At 42.3% G+C, this 15,569-nt stretch overlaps 1 protein-coding gene across 6 annotated transcripts in view; it reads right to left on the bottom strand.

Annotated features, from left to right (window-relative positions):
* LOC129859029 (protein AF-10-like) overlaps positions 1 to 15,569 on the bottom strand; it is an 88,650-nt gene that overhangs the window by 62,283 nt on the left and 10,798 nt on the right. For 3 of the 6 annotated variants that reach the window (XM_055928343.1, XM_055928342.1, XM_055928347.1), the window contains exons 2-3: positions 14,115 to 14,194; positions 10,292 to 10,346 (exon numbers count right to left, since the gene is read on the bottom strand). In XM_055928343.1, the coding sequence (XP_055784318.1) occupies positions 10,292 to 10,346; positions 14,115 to 14,194 (135 nt within the window). Of the gene's footprint in view, positions 1 to 3,891; positions 3,953 to 10,291; positions 10,347 to 14,114; positions 14,195 to 15,569 lie in introns of those variants that run through there. The other 3 variants (XM_055928344.1, XM_055928345.1, XM_055928346.1) reach the window with 3 other exon arrangements.

Consider the following 15,569-nt stretch of genomic DNA (forward strand, 5'->3'; position numbering starts at 1 on the left):
ATTGCCACCACGGATTTTGCCTATGCTACTTTGAAGCAAGGTAAAACATGCCTCAATATATGTAGAAAAACATTCAGGTTTCAAACAAAGTAGCTTTATGTTTTCCAAATGCATACTGCCTCCAGCTCATTGCAAAGTGGTGTGACGCGCTGATGAAGCCAGCCTTCCGTTGGCAATTTGAATGGCGAACTGGAAGTGCGTTTCAATTACCAGTTGAGAAACATGAACAGTAGCTCTTTTTAAATCGTGGCCCAAGCATTGTTTTGTTTTTTTACACGTGATTGCGTTTAGAAAATGTTGCGCAATGATTGAACTTATAAAAGCGCTGTCTGATAAGGGCTCTGTATCTGTATACTGTGAGCATGTGATTAAATTGATATGTGTTTGTAACTGGCCTACATTCAATATGCCATGCTGTGAAAGTGGAATTAAAAGTGAAAAGCTGAAATGTCTTGAGTATTCAAAGCATTTATTATGGAAAGCCTACATAAGTTCTGGAGTAAACATTTGCTTAACAAGTCACATAATAAATTGCATGCTCACTGTGTGCAAAAAAGGGACCTTACAGATAAAAAATACCAGTATGGTCCCTCAGTCGAGCAGTGAATATCAAACACAGATTCAACCACAGACCAAAAGAAGGGCTCCTATTGGTAGATGGGTGAAAAAAAAAATAAAAAGCTTACCATGAATATCTCTTTGAGCATAGTGAAGTTATTAATTACACATTGGATGGTGTATCAATACACCCAGTCACTACAAAGATACAGGCATCCTTCCTAACTCCACTCAGGGATTTCACCATGAGGCCAATGGTGACTTTAAAACAGTTTGAGTTTAAAAAACTGAAGATGGATCAACAACATTGTAATCACTCCACAATACTAACCTAATTGAGAGACAAAAGGAAGCCTATATAGAATACAAATTTTCCAAAACATGCATCCTGTTTGCAACCAGGCACTTAAGTTAATAACCTCTTGGCACACGGATCCCTTTAACGGGATCATTTTCGTAAACAACCGCTGAATTGCAGAGCGACAAATTTAAAATAAATTACTAAAAATATTTATTTTCATGAAATCACAAGTGAAATATACCAAAACACAGCTTAGTTTGTTGTTAATCCACCTATCGTGTCAGATTTTGAAAATATGCTTCACAGCGAAAGCAATCCAAGCGTTTGTGAGTTTATCGATCACTAGACAAAACATTACTTACAGCTAGCAGCAATGTAGATTGGTCACTAAAGTCAGAAAAGCAATAAAATTAATCGCTTACCTTTGATGATCTTCAGATGTTTGCACTCACGAGACTCACAGTTACACAATAAATGTTCCTTTTGTTCGATAAATATTATTTTTATATCCAAAAACCTCCATTTGGTTGGTGCGTTATGTTCAGAAATCAACAGGCTCGAGCGGTCTGGAAGGGCAGACGAAAATTCCAAATGTTATCCGTAAAGTTTGTAGAAACATGTCAAACGTTTTTTAATAATCAATCCTCAGCTTGTTTTTAACATAAATAATCGATAATATTTCAACCGGACGGTAAACTATTCAATAAAAGAGATAAAGAAAATGTTGAGCTACAACTTTCGCACGCATTAACTAATCGAAGGACATTCAGCTATCCACTGACGCGTTTTGATAAATCTCGCTCATTTTTCTGAATAAAAGCTTGAAACTATGTCTAAAGACTGTTCACACCCCGAGGAAACCATAGGAAAAGGAATTTTTTATCCCTTTAAATGAAGGAAAGGCAGGGATTTTTCAAAATAAAAGGCACTTCCGGGTTGGATTTCCTCAGGTTTTTGCCTGCAAAATCAGTTCTGTTTTCCAATACAACACATTACTGAGTACCACTCTCCATATTTTCAAGCAGTGTTGGCTGCATCTTGTTATGGGTATGCTTGTAATAGTTAACTTCTCTAGGATAGGGGGCAGCATTTTCACTTTGGATGAATAGCGTGCCCAGAGTGAACTGCCTCCTACTCTGTCCCAGATGCTAATATATGCATATTATTATTACTATTGGATAGAAAACACTCTGAAGTTTCTAAAACTGTTTGAATGATGTCTGTGAGTATAACAGAACTTATATGGCAGGCAAAAACCTGAAAAAAAATCCAAACAGGAAGTGAGAATTCTGAGGATGGTCGATTTTCAACTCATCGCCTATTCAAATCCCAGTAAGATATGGATCTGTTTGCACTTCTTACGCCTTCCACTAGATGTCAACAGTCTATAGAACGTTGAATGAAGCCTCTACTGTGATGTGGAGCCGGATGGGGAGGTGTTTCAGTCAGTGGTCTGGCAGAGAGCCAGTTCCTGGTCACGCGCATTCCACATGATATCACCTTGCGTTCCATTACTTCTGTAGACACAAAGGAATTCTCAGGTTCGTACGTTATTCAATATTTATGATAACATCCTGAAGATTGATTCTCTACTTAGTTTGACAAGTTTATTTGACCTGTAATATAACTTTTTGAAGTTTTCGTCCGACATTCGCCTGGACCTGCGCGAGCGTTTGGACATGGGTACTAAACGTGCTCGCAAAAGTAGCTACTTGGACATAATTAATGGACATTATCGAACAAAACAACAGTTTATTGTGGAACTAGGAGTCCTGGGAGTGCATTCTGATGAAGATCAAAGGTAAAGGACTATTTATGATGTAATTTCATATTTCTGTTGACTCCAACATGACGGAGAAATGTTGGTTATATCTGAGCGCCGTCTCAGATTATCGCATGGTTTGCTTTTTCCTGAATTTTTTTTTGAAATCTGACACAGCGGTTGCATTAAGAACAAGTGTATCTTTAATTCTATGTAAAACATGATTCTTTCATCAAAGTTTATGATTAGTATTTCTGTTATTTGACGTGGCTCTCTGCAATTTCTCCGGATATTGGAGGCATTTCTGAACATGGAACGTGGATATAAATATGCACATTATCGAACAAAACATACATGTATTGTGTAACATGATGTCCTATGAGTGTCATCTGATGAAGATCATCAAAGGTTAGTGATCAATTTTATCTCTATTTCTGCTTTTTGTGACTCCTATCTTTGGCTGGGAAAATGGCTGTGTTTTTCTGTGGCTATGTACTGACCTAACATAATCGTTTGGTGTGCTTTCGCCGTAAATCCTTTTTGAAATCAGACACGTTGGCTGGATTCACAACATGTTTAGCTTTAATTTGGTGTCTTTCATGTGTGATTCCATGAAAGATTGATTTTTTATAGTAATTTATTTGAATTTGCCGCGCTGCATTTTTACTGGCTTTTGGCCAAGTGGAACGTTAGCATCCCACATACCTTACCTAGAGAGGTTAAGAACTGGCGCTTTTTCAGGATAAAATAAGAAACAGGGGCCTCCCAAGTGGCGCAGCGGTCTAAGACACTGCATCGCAGTGCTTGAGGAGTCATTACAGACCCGGGTTTGATCCCAGGCTGTGTCACAACCGGACGTGACCGGGAGTCCCATAGGGCGGCGCACAATTGGCCCAGCGTCGTCCGGGTTAGGGGAGGGTTTGGCCGGAAGGGCTTTACTTGGCTCATCGCGCTCTAGTGACTCCTTGTGGCGGGCCGGGGCCTGCGGGCTGACTCCGGTCGTCAGTTGAACGGTGTTTCCTCCGACACATTGGTGCAGCTGGCTACTTAAGAAGCGCAGTTTGGTGGGAGAAGCTACTTAAGAAGCGCAGTTTGGCAGTTTCATGTTTCGGAGGACGTATGACTCGACCTTTGCCTCTCCTGAGCCTGTCGGGGAATTGCAGCGTTGAGACAAGATCAAAATTGGGGAGAGAAAGAGGGTAAAATACAGATTAAACATTTAAAAAATTACAGAATGGAGCTAAGCATAGGCAAAATCCTAGAGGAATACCTGGTTCAGTCGGCTTTCCACCAGACACCGAGATGAATTCACCTTCCAGCAGGACAATAACCTAAAACACAAGGTCAAATCTACACTGGAGTTGCTTACCAAGAAGATGTGAATGTTCCTGAGAGGCTGAGTTAGTTTTGACTTAAGTCTACTTCAAAATCTATGGTAAGACCTGAAAATGGTTGCCTAGCAATGATCAAGAACCAATTTCACAGAGCTTGAATAATTCTGAAAAAAATAAATGGTCTAATGTTACACAATCCAGGTGTGGAAAGCTCTGAAACTTACCCAGAAAGACTCGCAGCTGTAATCGCTACCAAATGGTGATTCTACAAAGTATTGACTCAGTGGTGCGAATATTTATGTGAATTACATATTTCACTTTCAATAAACTTAAAAACTTGTTTCCACATTGTAATTATGGGGTATTGTGTGTAAATGGGTGAGAAAAAAATTCATCCATTTTGAATTCAGGCTATAACAAAATGTGGAATAAGTCAAGAGGTATGAATACTTTGTGAAGGCACTGTACATAACGAATACACACAAGCGGCAATTTAATTCCACTAAATTAAGTAAATTAACCCATAGACCGGTAAGCAGGACTGGTCAAATGTATTTACATCAACTGGTATTCCCAACAATGAATAAGCTAAAAAGCATTATGTCGCAATGGGATTTTATCCCCCGGACAATTGGTCGGGGCCAATTTTATTTATTGGCTTAACAAAACAAACATTTAAAAAAACAGCTATTACCAGTTAACGGAAACCCTGACACACAAAAACACAGTTACAGATTGCTCTCTGTCTCCCTGTGCTGTACCTCATGTGAAGTATACCACTTGAAACCAAGCCAGACGTTTACCTAACAGATTAATCCCTGTTTACCTTCTGGCACTGCAGGCAGCAGCCTCACCTAAAAAACACCTGGGACTACTACCGCACGAGAGGGGGAGAAAGCTACAAAAGATCTAGCAGTAAAACGGTGTGTGATGTTTTGATGTCTCCCCACAGGCCAGGTCACAATCCTACAGCTGTGCCTCTCTCCAACACACACACACACACACACACACACACACACACACACACACACACACACACACACACACACACACACACACACACACACACACACACACACACACACACACACACACACACACACTGACCTCCTGGTGAACCCAGAGGAACCTCCTCAGAGCCCTGTTAACCCCAGCCTGGCCCGCCCCCTCATAAAAACATAAAAAAGTATACTTCACAACATCACACACGTAGGGCTGCACAATTCATATAAATGTAATCGAAATTGCGAGGCTGACATGTGCAATATCCATGTCGCAAGAGGCTGCAATTTTTTGAAGCCCTATAGTTTACTCTGTCATCTCTCTCCAGTCTCCCTCCCTCTCCAATGCGGCTGCTTGCTTTCCACACACACCATGCCCCGCCCCTCAAGCAGGCACAGCTGGCTGTTAGATTCACTCACTCAACCTGAGTCTGCAATGCATGCTTCTGTTAGCTAGCCCATGCAGTCACGAAACAAGGAGGATGCTTATTCCAAAGTTACTTCTTCACATCAATCCACATGTTTTCTGTATTATACTATTAGTTTGTGTATCTTTATCTACACAATCAAGCTTCACATGTGCCTAAAAAAAAGCAGTAGCCGCTAATGCTAATTGCTAACCAGCTAGCTAAGTACATTGAGCTAGAAAAGATTATGGAGCTAGGGCTAATCCTGCTGGTGGTGGTGGTGCAAACATGTTGCTTGTACTAAGACATGTCCTGAATCAGAGAGAAATAGGTGAAGAATATTCTACATTTTTTTATCTGAATATAACATCTCTTTTCAAAATAAATAAAAGAAAAAATTAATCGGCACATGCGCCAGATACAACGGGTGTAGATTTAACCGTGAAATGCTAGCTTTACGAGCCCTTCCCAACAATACAGTTAAAAGATGATAAAAATAAAAATAGCAACACAAAAAGGAATCAAATTCACAAGAATGGAGCTGTATATACAGTTGAAGTCAGAAGTTAACACACACATAAGTTGGAGTCATTAAAACTAGTTTTTCAACCACTCCACACATTTCGTGTTAACAAACTATAGTTTTGGCAAGTCGGTTAGTACATCTACTTTGTGCATGACAAGTCATTTTTCCAACAATTGTTTACAGACAGAATATTTCACTGTATCACAATTCCATTGGGTAATAAGTTTACATACACAAAGTTGACTGTTCCTTTCAACAGCTTGGAAAATTCCCAAAAATGTAATGGCTTTAGAAGCTTCTGATAGGCTAATTGACATAATTTGAGTCAATTGGAGGTGTACCTGTGGATGTATTTCAAGGCCTACATTCACACTCAGTGCCTCTTTGCTTGACATCATGGGAAAATCAAAAGAAATCAGCCAAGACCTCCGAAAAACAATTGTAGACCTCCACAAGTCTGGTTCATCCTTGGGAGCAATTTCCAAATGCCTGAAGGTAGCACGTTCATCTGTATAAACACCATGGGACCACGCAGCCGTCATACCGCTCAGGAAGGAGATGCATTCTGTCTTCTAGAGAGGAACTTACTTTTGTGCGAGAAGTGCAAATCAATCCCAGAACAACAGCAAAGAACCTTGTGAAGATGCTGGAGGAAACAGGCACAAAAGTATCTATATCCACAGTAAAACGAGTACTATATCGACATAACCTGAAAGGCCGCTCAGCAAGGAAGAAGCCACTGCTCCAAAACCGCCATAAAAAAAAGCCAGACTACGGTTTGCAACTGCACATGGGGAGAAAGATCGTACTTTTTGCAGAAATGTCCTCTGGTCTGATGAAACAAAAATAGAACTCTTTGGCCACAATGACCATCGTTATGTTTGGAGGAAAAAGGGGGAGGCTTGCAAGCCGAAGAACGCCATCCCAACCGTGAAGCATGGGGGTGGCGGCATCATGTTGTGGGGGTGCTTTGCTGCAGGAGGGACTGGTGAACTTCACAAAATAGATGGCATCATGAGGTAGGAAAATGATATGGATATATTGAAGTAACATCTGAAGACATCAGTCAGGAAATTAAAGCTTGGTCACAAATGGGTCTTCCAAATGGACAATGACCCCAAGCATACTTCCAAAGTTGTGTCAAAATGGCTTAAGAACAACAAAGTCAAGGTATTGAAGTGGCCATCACAAAGCCCTGACCTCAATCCTATAGAAAATTTGTGGGCAGAACTGAAAAAGCGTGTGCGAGCAAGGAGGCCTACAAACCTGACTCAGTTACACCAGCTCTGTCAGGAGGAATGGGTCAAAACTCACCCAACTTATTGTGGGAAGCTTGTGGAAGGCTACCCGAAACGTTTGACCCATGTTAAACCATTTAAAGGCAATGCTACCAAATTCTAATTGAGTGCATGTAAACTTCTGACGCACTAGGAATGTGATTAAAGAAATAAAAGCTGAAATAAATAATTCTCTCTACTATTTCACATTCTTAAAATAAAGTGGTGATCCTAACTGACCTAAGACAGGGAATTATTACTAGGATTAAATGTCAGGAATTGTGAAAAACTGAGTTTAAATGTATTTGGCTAAGGTGTATGCAAACTTCCGACTTCAACTGTAGCTATATAAAGTATTTTAGGTAGATATGCACAAGAAGGCAGGGTAAAGTAGCTAAGCATCAGGATAGATAAGAGAAACAAAGAACAGAGTAGCAGAAGCATATGAGTGTTAAAGTGTATGTGTGTGTGGGTATTTGTCTTGTGTCGTTTGCTTGTTGTTGGTAGGCGTGTGTGTGTGTGCGTGTGTAGTGTATGTAAATGTGTGCGGGTGTGCATAGAGTCATGTCTTGTGAGTGTGCATAGAGTCAGTGCAAGATAGGGTCAGCACAGATAGTCCGTGTAACCATTAAATTCATTATTTAGCAGTCTTATGGCTTGGGGCTATACGTGGTCTCGGAGCCTGTTGGTCCGAGAGCCAATGCTCCGGTACCGTTTGCCAGACGGTAGCAGTGAACAGACTATGGTTTAGGTGGCTGAAGTCTTTGCCAATTCTTCTGTCCTTCCTCTGACACGCCTTATGTAGAGGTCCTGGATGGCAGGGAGCTCGGCCCTAGTGATGTACTGGGCTGTCCGCACCACCCTCTGTAGCGCTTTGCGGTCGAGTACAGATGAGTCCAGTCCAGATGAGTCCATCGTGCAGCTGTAGAACTTCTGGATGATTGAAGAGCCCATGCCAAATCTTTTCAGCTTCCTGAGGGGGAAGAGGCGCTGTCGTGCCCTCTTCACGACTATGCGGGTGTGTGTTGACCATGTTAAGTCTGTACAATACTGTGCAGCCGTATTCATTGACCTGGCCAAGGCTTTCGACTCTGTCAATCACCACATCCTCATCGGCAGACGCGATAGCCTTGGTTTCTCAAATGATTGCCTCGCCTGATTCACCAACTACTTCTCTGATAGAATTCAGTGTGTCAAATCGGAGGGCCTGTTGTCCGTGCCTCTGGCAGTCTCTATGGGCGTGCCACAGGGTTCAATTCCTGGACCGACTCTCTTCTCTGTATACATCAATGATGTCGCTCTTGCTGCTGGTGAGTCTCTGATCCACCTCTACGCAGACGACACCCTTCTGTATACTTCTGGCCCTTCTTTGGACACTGTGTTAACAACCCTCCAGACGAGCTTCAATGCCATACAACTCTCCTTCCGTGGCCTCCAATTGCTCTTAAATACAAGTAAAACTAAATGTATGCTCTTCAACCGATCGCTGCCTGCACCTGCCCGCCCGTCCAACATCACTACTCTGGACGGCTCTGACTTAGAATAAGTGGACAACTACAAATACGACAACTCTCCTTCCAGTTCTCTGCTGCCAATGACTGGAACGAACTACAAAAATCTCTGAAACTGGAAACACTTATCTCCCTCACTAGCTTAAAGCACCAGCTGTCAGAGCAGCTCACAGATTACTGCACCTGTACATAGCCCATCTATAATTTAGCCCAAACAACTACCTCTTCCCCTACTGTATTTATTTATTTATTTTGCTCCTTTGCACCCCATTATTTCTATCGCTACTTTGCACATTCTTCCACTGCAAATCTACCATTCCAGTGTTTTGCTATTTTGCATTTACTTCGCCACCATGGCCTTTTTTTTGCCTTTACATCCCTTATCTCACCTCATTTGCTCACATTGTATATAGACTTATTTTTTTACTGTATTATTGACTATATGTTTGTTTTACTCCATGTGTAACTCTGTGTTGTTGTATGTGACGAACTGCTTTGCTTTATCTTGGCCAGGTCGCAATTGTAAATGAGAACTTGTTCTCAACTTGCCTATCTGGTTAAATAAAGGTGAAATAAAAATAATTAATTAAAAAGTCCTTATTGATGTGGACACCAAGGAACTTGAAGCTCTCGACCCACTCCACTACTGCCCCATCGATGTGGATGGGGACATTGCCTCCCCTCTTTCTCCTGTAGTCCACTATCAGCTCCATGGTCTTACTGACGTTGAAGGAGAGGTTGTCATGGCACTACACTGCCAAGTCTCAGACCTCCTCCCTGGAGGCTGTCTCATCGCCGTCTGTGATTAGGCAAACTTGATGGTGGTGTTGGAGTCGTGCTTGGCCACGCAGTTGTGGATGAACAGGGAGTACAGGAGAAGACTAAGCACACACCCTTGAGGTGCTCCCGTGTTGAGGGTGAGCGTGGCGGAGGTGTTATTGCCTACTCTCACCACATGGGTAATTAGTGTCCCCTGGGAAACACTGACAAACACATTTGCTTCTACCCTGTCACTACTATACTGGCTTTTTCATTCGTTGTCATGCCAAACACCAACAATAGAATTGGAATAGCCTACTCATTCCATTTCTATGATTCTAACAGATCACATAATATATACTAATATAATGCTATTTATTTGCGCTAGTTGGCTGTACCTACACCAAAACTCCAGTATGTGTTCTTTCTAGGTTGATCTCCATCTTCTTTTTAAATAAGGAGCCAATTTGTTTTTCATGACTGACTATTTATTTCCATGACTGATCAAAACTAACTTTCTCATGGCTCTCTCTTGTCCCTCTGCAGCAGACATATGGCGAGCAATATGTTTGGAACATCGAATCGCAATAAAATCACAGTATCAAATCGCAACACATAGAATCGCAATACATATAAATCGGCACCTTAATTAAGCAGACCAAACACATCCCATTAATGAGAGAAAATCAGCATGGGCTAACCACAGAACCTTGTGGGATGCCAACAACCTGTGTGTGTGTGCCAATGCTCGATGGGAGTACTCTCGTGAATGGAGGCTCCATGACAAGGACAGGTTATTGCTCCAGACAAAATCAGTTACACACAACACACCTATCCTAGATAGATGATTCTTACCTCCGTTATCTGTCCTCTTGAGGGCGCCATCTTTGTGGGGGCACAGCTCACACCTCTGCAGAGAAAGGAGACAGGAGGGAAACATGGACCTTTAGCAAAACTCTTTACCATACAATTACACACAAAAAGATATACAGTGCCTTCAGAAAGTATTCATACCCCTTGACTTATTCCACTTTTGGTTGTGTTATAGCCTGAATTCTAAATGGAATAAATAAAACAAATTATCTCACCCATCTACACACAATACCCCATAATGACAAAGCGAAAACATGTTTTTAGAAAAATTTAATATCGGTTACACCAGCCTAATCTCGGGAGTTGATAGGCTTGAAGTCATAAACAGCGCAATGCTTGAAGCACTGCGAAGAGCTGCTGGCCAAACGCACGAAAGTGCTGTTTGAATGAATGCTTATGAGCCTGCTGGTGCCTACCATCGCTCAGTCAGACTGCTCTATCAAATCATAGACTTAATTATATCATTATAACACACAGAAATACGAGCCATAGGTCATTAATATGGTAGAATCCGGAAACTATCATCTCGAAAACGAAACATTTATTGTTTCAGTGAAATACAGAACCGTTCCGTATTTTATCCAACGGGTGGCATCCATAAGTCTAAATATTCCTGTTACATTGCACAACCTTCAATGTTACGTCATAATTACGTATAATTCTGGCAAATTAGTTCGCAACGAGCCAGGAGGCCCAAACTGTTGCATATACCCTGACTCTGCGTGCAATGAACGCAAGAGAAGTGACACAATTTCACCTGGTTAATATTGCCTGCTAACCTGGATTTCTTTTAGCTAAATATGCAGGTTTAAAAATATATACTTCTGTGTATTGATTTTAAGAAAGGCATTGATGTTTATGGTTAGGTACACGTTGGAGCAACGACAGTTCTTTTTCGCGAATGCCACCACATCCATTATATGCAACGCAGGGAACGCTAGATAAACAAATAATATCATCAACCATGTGTAGTTAACTAGTGATTATGATTGATTGATTGTTTTTATAAGATAAGTTTAATGCTAGCTAGCAACTTACCTTGGCTTCTTACTGCATTCGCGTAACAGGCAGGCTCCTCGTGGAGTGCAATGTAATCAGGTGGTTAGATCGTTGGACTAGTTAACCGTAAGGTTGCAAGATTGAATCCCCGAGCTGACAAGGTAAAAATCTGTCGTTCTGCCCCTGAACAAAGGCAGTTAACCCACCGTTCCTAGGCCGTCATTGAAAATAAGAATGTGTTCTTAAATGACTTGCCTAGTTAAATAAAGGGTTCCATAAAAAAGAAAACAACATTTTTGAAACCATGTATACTTGCACTATACAAGATGGAAGGGAGTTCCATGCACTCATGTCTCTGTATAATACTGGTATGTTTACTTGAATTTGTTCTGGACCTGGGCACTGTGAAAAGACCCCTGGTGGCATATCTGGTGGGGTGAGTGTCTGTGTGTCTTTACAACAATTGAATATATATTTTGACCGTGACAGTTTACAGTCTAAGCTAACACCAAGTAATTTAGTCTCCTCAACTTGTTCAACAGCCACACCATTCGTTACCAGATTCAGCTGAGGTCTAGAAGTTAGGGAATGATTAGTACCAAATGCAATGCTCTGAGTTTTAGAGATGTTCAGGAGCAGTTTATTACTGCCCACCCATTCCAAAACAGACTGCAACTCTTTAAGGGTTTTAGTGACTTCATTAGCAGTGGTTGCTTATGCGTATATGTTTGAATCATCAGCATACATGGACACACATGCTTTGTTTAATGCTAGTGGCAGGTCATTGGTAAAAATATTTTTTAAATCCGGAGTGGCCGAGTTACAGTTTTGACTTAAAGCTACACTGAACAAAAATATAAAACGCAACATGCAACAATTTCAAAGATTTTACTGAGTTACAGTTCATATAAGGAAATCAGTCAACTGAAATAAATTCATTAGGCCCTAATCTATGGATTTCACATGACTGGGAATTAGAGGTTGACCGATTAATCGGAATGGCCGATTAATTAGGGCCGATTTCAAGTTTTCATAACAATCGGAAATCTGTATTTTAGACACCGATTTGGCCGATTTGTATTTGTATTTTTTACACCTTTATTTAACTAGGCAAGTCAGTTAAGAACACATTCTTATTGACAATGACGGCCTACCCCAGCCAAACCCTAACAACGCCGGGTCAATTGTGCCCTGCCCTTTGGGACTCCCAATCACGGCCTGTTGTGATACAGCCTGAAATCGAACCAGGGTCTGTAGTGACGCCTCTAGCACTGAGATGCAGTGCCATGGACCGCTGCGCCACTCGGGAGCCCCAACACCTTACGGCACAACGCCTCTCCCCCATGTGACCTACTTGTTGTGTGTATGTACTGTCATGTATGTGTAACTGATCGATGCAGATATGCACGCACACACAAAAACAAACAAACAAAAAACATGAACATGTAGTATGTAAAGTGTAAAGTCTTTTGTCTGTAATGTATTTTTCGTTATGTGTCAGACGCCAGTAAGACTAACTGTCACCATTGGCATCGACTAACGCCGTTCTTAATAAATCAAATGAGTGCCTTGTTGTAAACAGTATTTTGTAATATTTGTATTACGTACAAGCTTCCTTCTTCTCACTCTGTCATTTAGGTTAGTATTGTGGAAAAACTATAATGTTGTTGATCCATCCTCAGTTTTCATAACACAACCATTAAACTCTGTAACTGTTTTAAAGTCCCCATTGGCCTCCCTGTGGGGTACAGAAGTCATTCAGAAATCATGCTTAACACTGTTATTGCACACAGAGTGAGTCCATGCAACTTATTATGTGACTTGTTAATTAAGGACTTTTTAATACTTATTGACTCAAGACATTTCACCTTTTCATTTTTTATTAATTTGTAGAAATTTTGAAAAACAGAATTCCACTTTGACATATGGGGTATTGTGTGTGCAGGCCAGTGACAAAAAATCTCAATTTCATCTATTTTAAATTCAGACTATCACAATAAAATCGGAAAAAAGTCAAGGGGCGTGAATACCTTCTGAAGGCACTACATGTACCCTACTCCCTTTCTCTCATACACACCCAATATTTTCAGTAATCACTGATCCAACACTATCAAATAGGGGTAAGTGGGCTTCGATGCCATAGCTCCCACATCCAGCTCTGTCATACTGTGTGATTACTACTATGAGGAAGGGAGAGCCTAGTTGTCCCCAACCTCTCCTAAAGACACAAACCCACTATCTGCTGCCCAAGAAGGTTTCCGTTTCCCGTGTGTGTGATAGAGCGAGAGTGTTGTGTGTGTATCCCTCCGGTCCTGCCCATTTCACACCAGCTACTCCCACCGGATGTCTACCATCCCTCACAAGAAAAATGAAGAAAATCCTCTTCCCGCCAATTTCTGTCCACACAATATCACAAGCGAGTATGACCGCACTGTTTAACTGTTTCTACAGCCAGGATGAGGAAAGTACAGGCACGGATGCTGGTTTTTTCCCTATGAGAAATAGACTGTGGGGTTCTTAAGCATGTCTGATGCTGCCATGGCTGACTGGCTCTGTCAGATCTTGCCACCGTGTAACATTTTACACTGTAATAACCAATGTACTACTTGTTTTGGATCCTTTAATATAAACACCATACGGTACTCTTTGCTACCAGGTAGTTGCCAATTGTGTTGAGCACTTTGAAGTAAGTACCAGAAAGTAATAACACAATTTCCTATTAAGTACCGGCTAAATATTAGCGGAAACTGTAGTATAAAACACAGTGCTGAGAATACGGTGTTGATACTCTATTGGTCAGACTCACCACTCTGGCTGCTCTCTCCTGAGATTCACACTTCCTGCAGAACCAGGGTCCAGTGGGCACCTGCACGATGCCATAGCACGCTGCAGAGAGGACAACACTGGGTTAATACCACACACCACGATGCCATAGCAGCACTCTGCAGAGAGGACAGTACTGGGTTAATACCACACACCACGATGCCATAGCAGCACTCTGCAGAGAGGACAGTACTGGGTTAATACCACACACCACGATGCCATAGCAGCACTCTGCAGAGAGGACAACACTGGGTTAATACCACACACCACGATGCCATAGCAGCACTCAGCAGAGAGGACAGTACTGGGTTAATACCACACACCACGATGCCATAGCAGCACTCTGCAGAAAGGACAGTACTGGGTTAATACCACACACCACGATGCCATAGCAGCACTCTGCAGAGAGGACAACACTGGGTTAATACCACACACCACGATGCCATAGCAGCACTCTGCAGAGAGGACAGTACTGGGTTAATACCACACACCACGATGCCATAGCAGCACTCTGCAGAGAGGACAACACTGGGTTAATACCACACACCACGATGCCATTGCAGCACTCTGCAGAGAGGACAGTACTGGGTTAATACCACACACCACGATGCCATAGCAGCACGCTGCAGAGAGGACAACACTGGGTTAATACCACACACCACGATGCCATTGCAGCACGTTGCAGAGGACAACACTGGGTTAATACCACACACCACGATGCCATAGCAGCACGTTGCAGAGGACAACACTGGGTTAATACCACACACCACGATGCCATAGCAGCACGTTGCAGAGAGGACAGTACTGGGTTAATACCACACACCACGATGCCATAGCAGCACTCTGCAGAGAGGACAGTACTGGGTTAATACCACACACCACGATGCCATAGCAGCACGTTGCAGAGGACAACACTGGGTTAATACCACACACCACGATGCCATAGCAGCACGTTGCAGAGAGGACAACACTGGGTTAATACCACACACCACGATGCCATAGCAGCACTCTGCAGAGAGGACAGTACTGGGTTAATACCACACACCACGATGCCATAGCAGCACGCTGCAGAGAGGACAGTACTGGGTTAATACCACACACCACGATGCCATAGCAGCACTCTGCAGAGAGGACAGTACTGGGTTAATACCACACACCACGATGCCATAGCAGCACGCTGCAGAGAGGACAGTACTGGGTTAATACCACACACCACGATGCCATAGCAGCACTCTGCAGAGAGGACAACACTGGGTTAATACCACACACCACGATGCCATAGCAGCACTCTGCAGAGAGGACAGCACTGGGTTAATACCACACACCACGATGCCATAGCAGCACTCTGCAGAGAGGACAGTACTGGGTTAATACCACACACCACGATGCCATAGCAGCACTCTGCAGAGAGGACAGTACTGGGTTAATACCACACACC

This window comes from Salvelinus fontinalis, chromosome 7, assembly GCF_029448725.1.
Source record: "Salvelinus fontinalis isolate EN_2023a chromosome 7, ASM2944872v1, whole genome shotgun sequence".
Taxonomy (NCBI): domain Eukaryota; kingdom Metazoa; phylum Chordata; class Actinopteri; order Salmoniformes; family Salmonidae; genus Salvelinus; species Salvelinus fontinalis.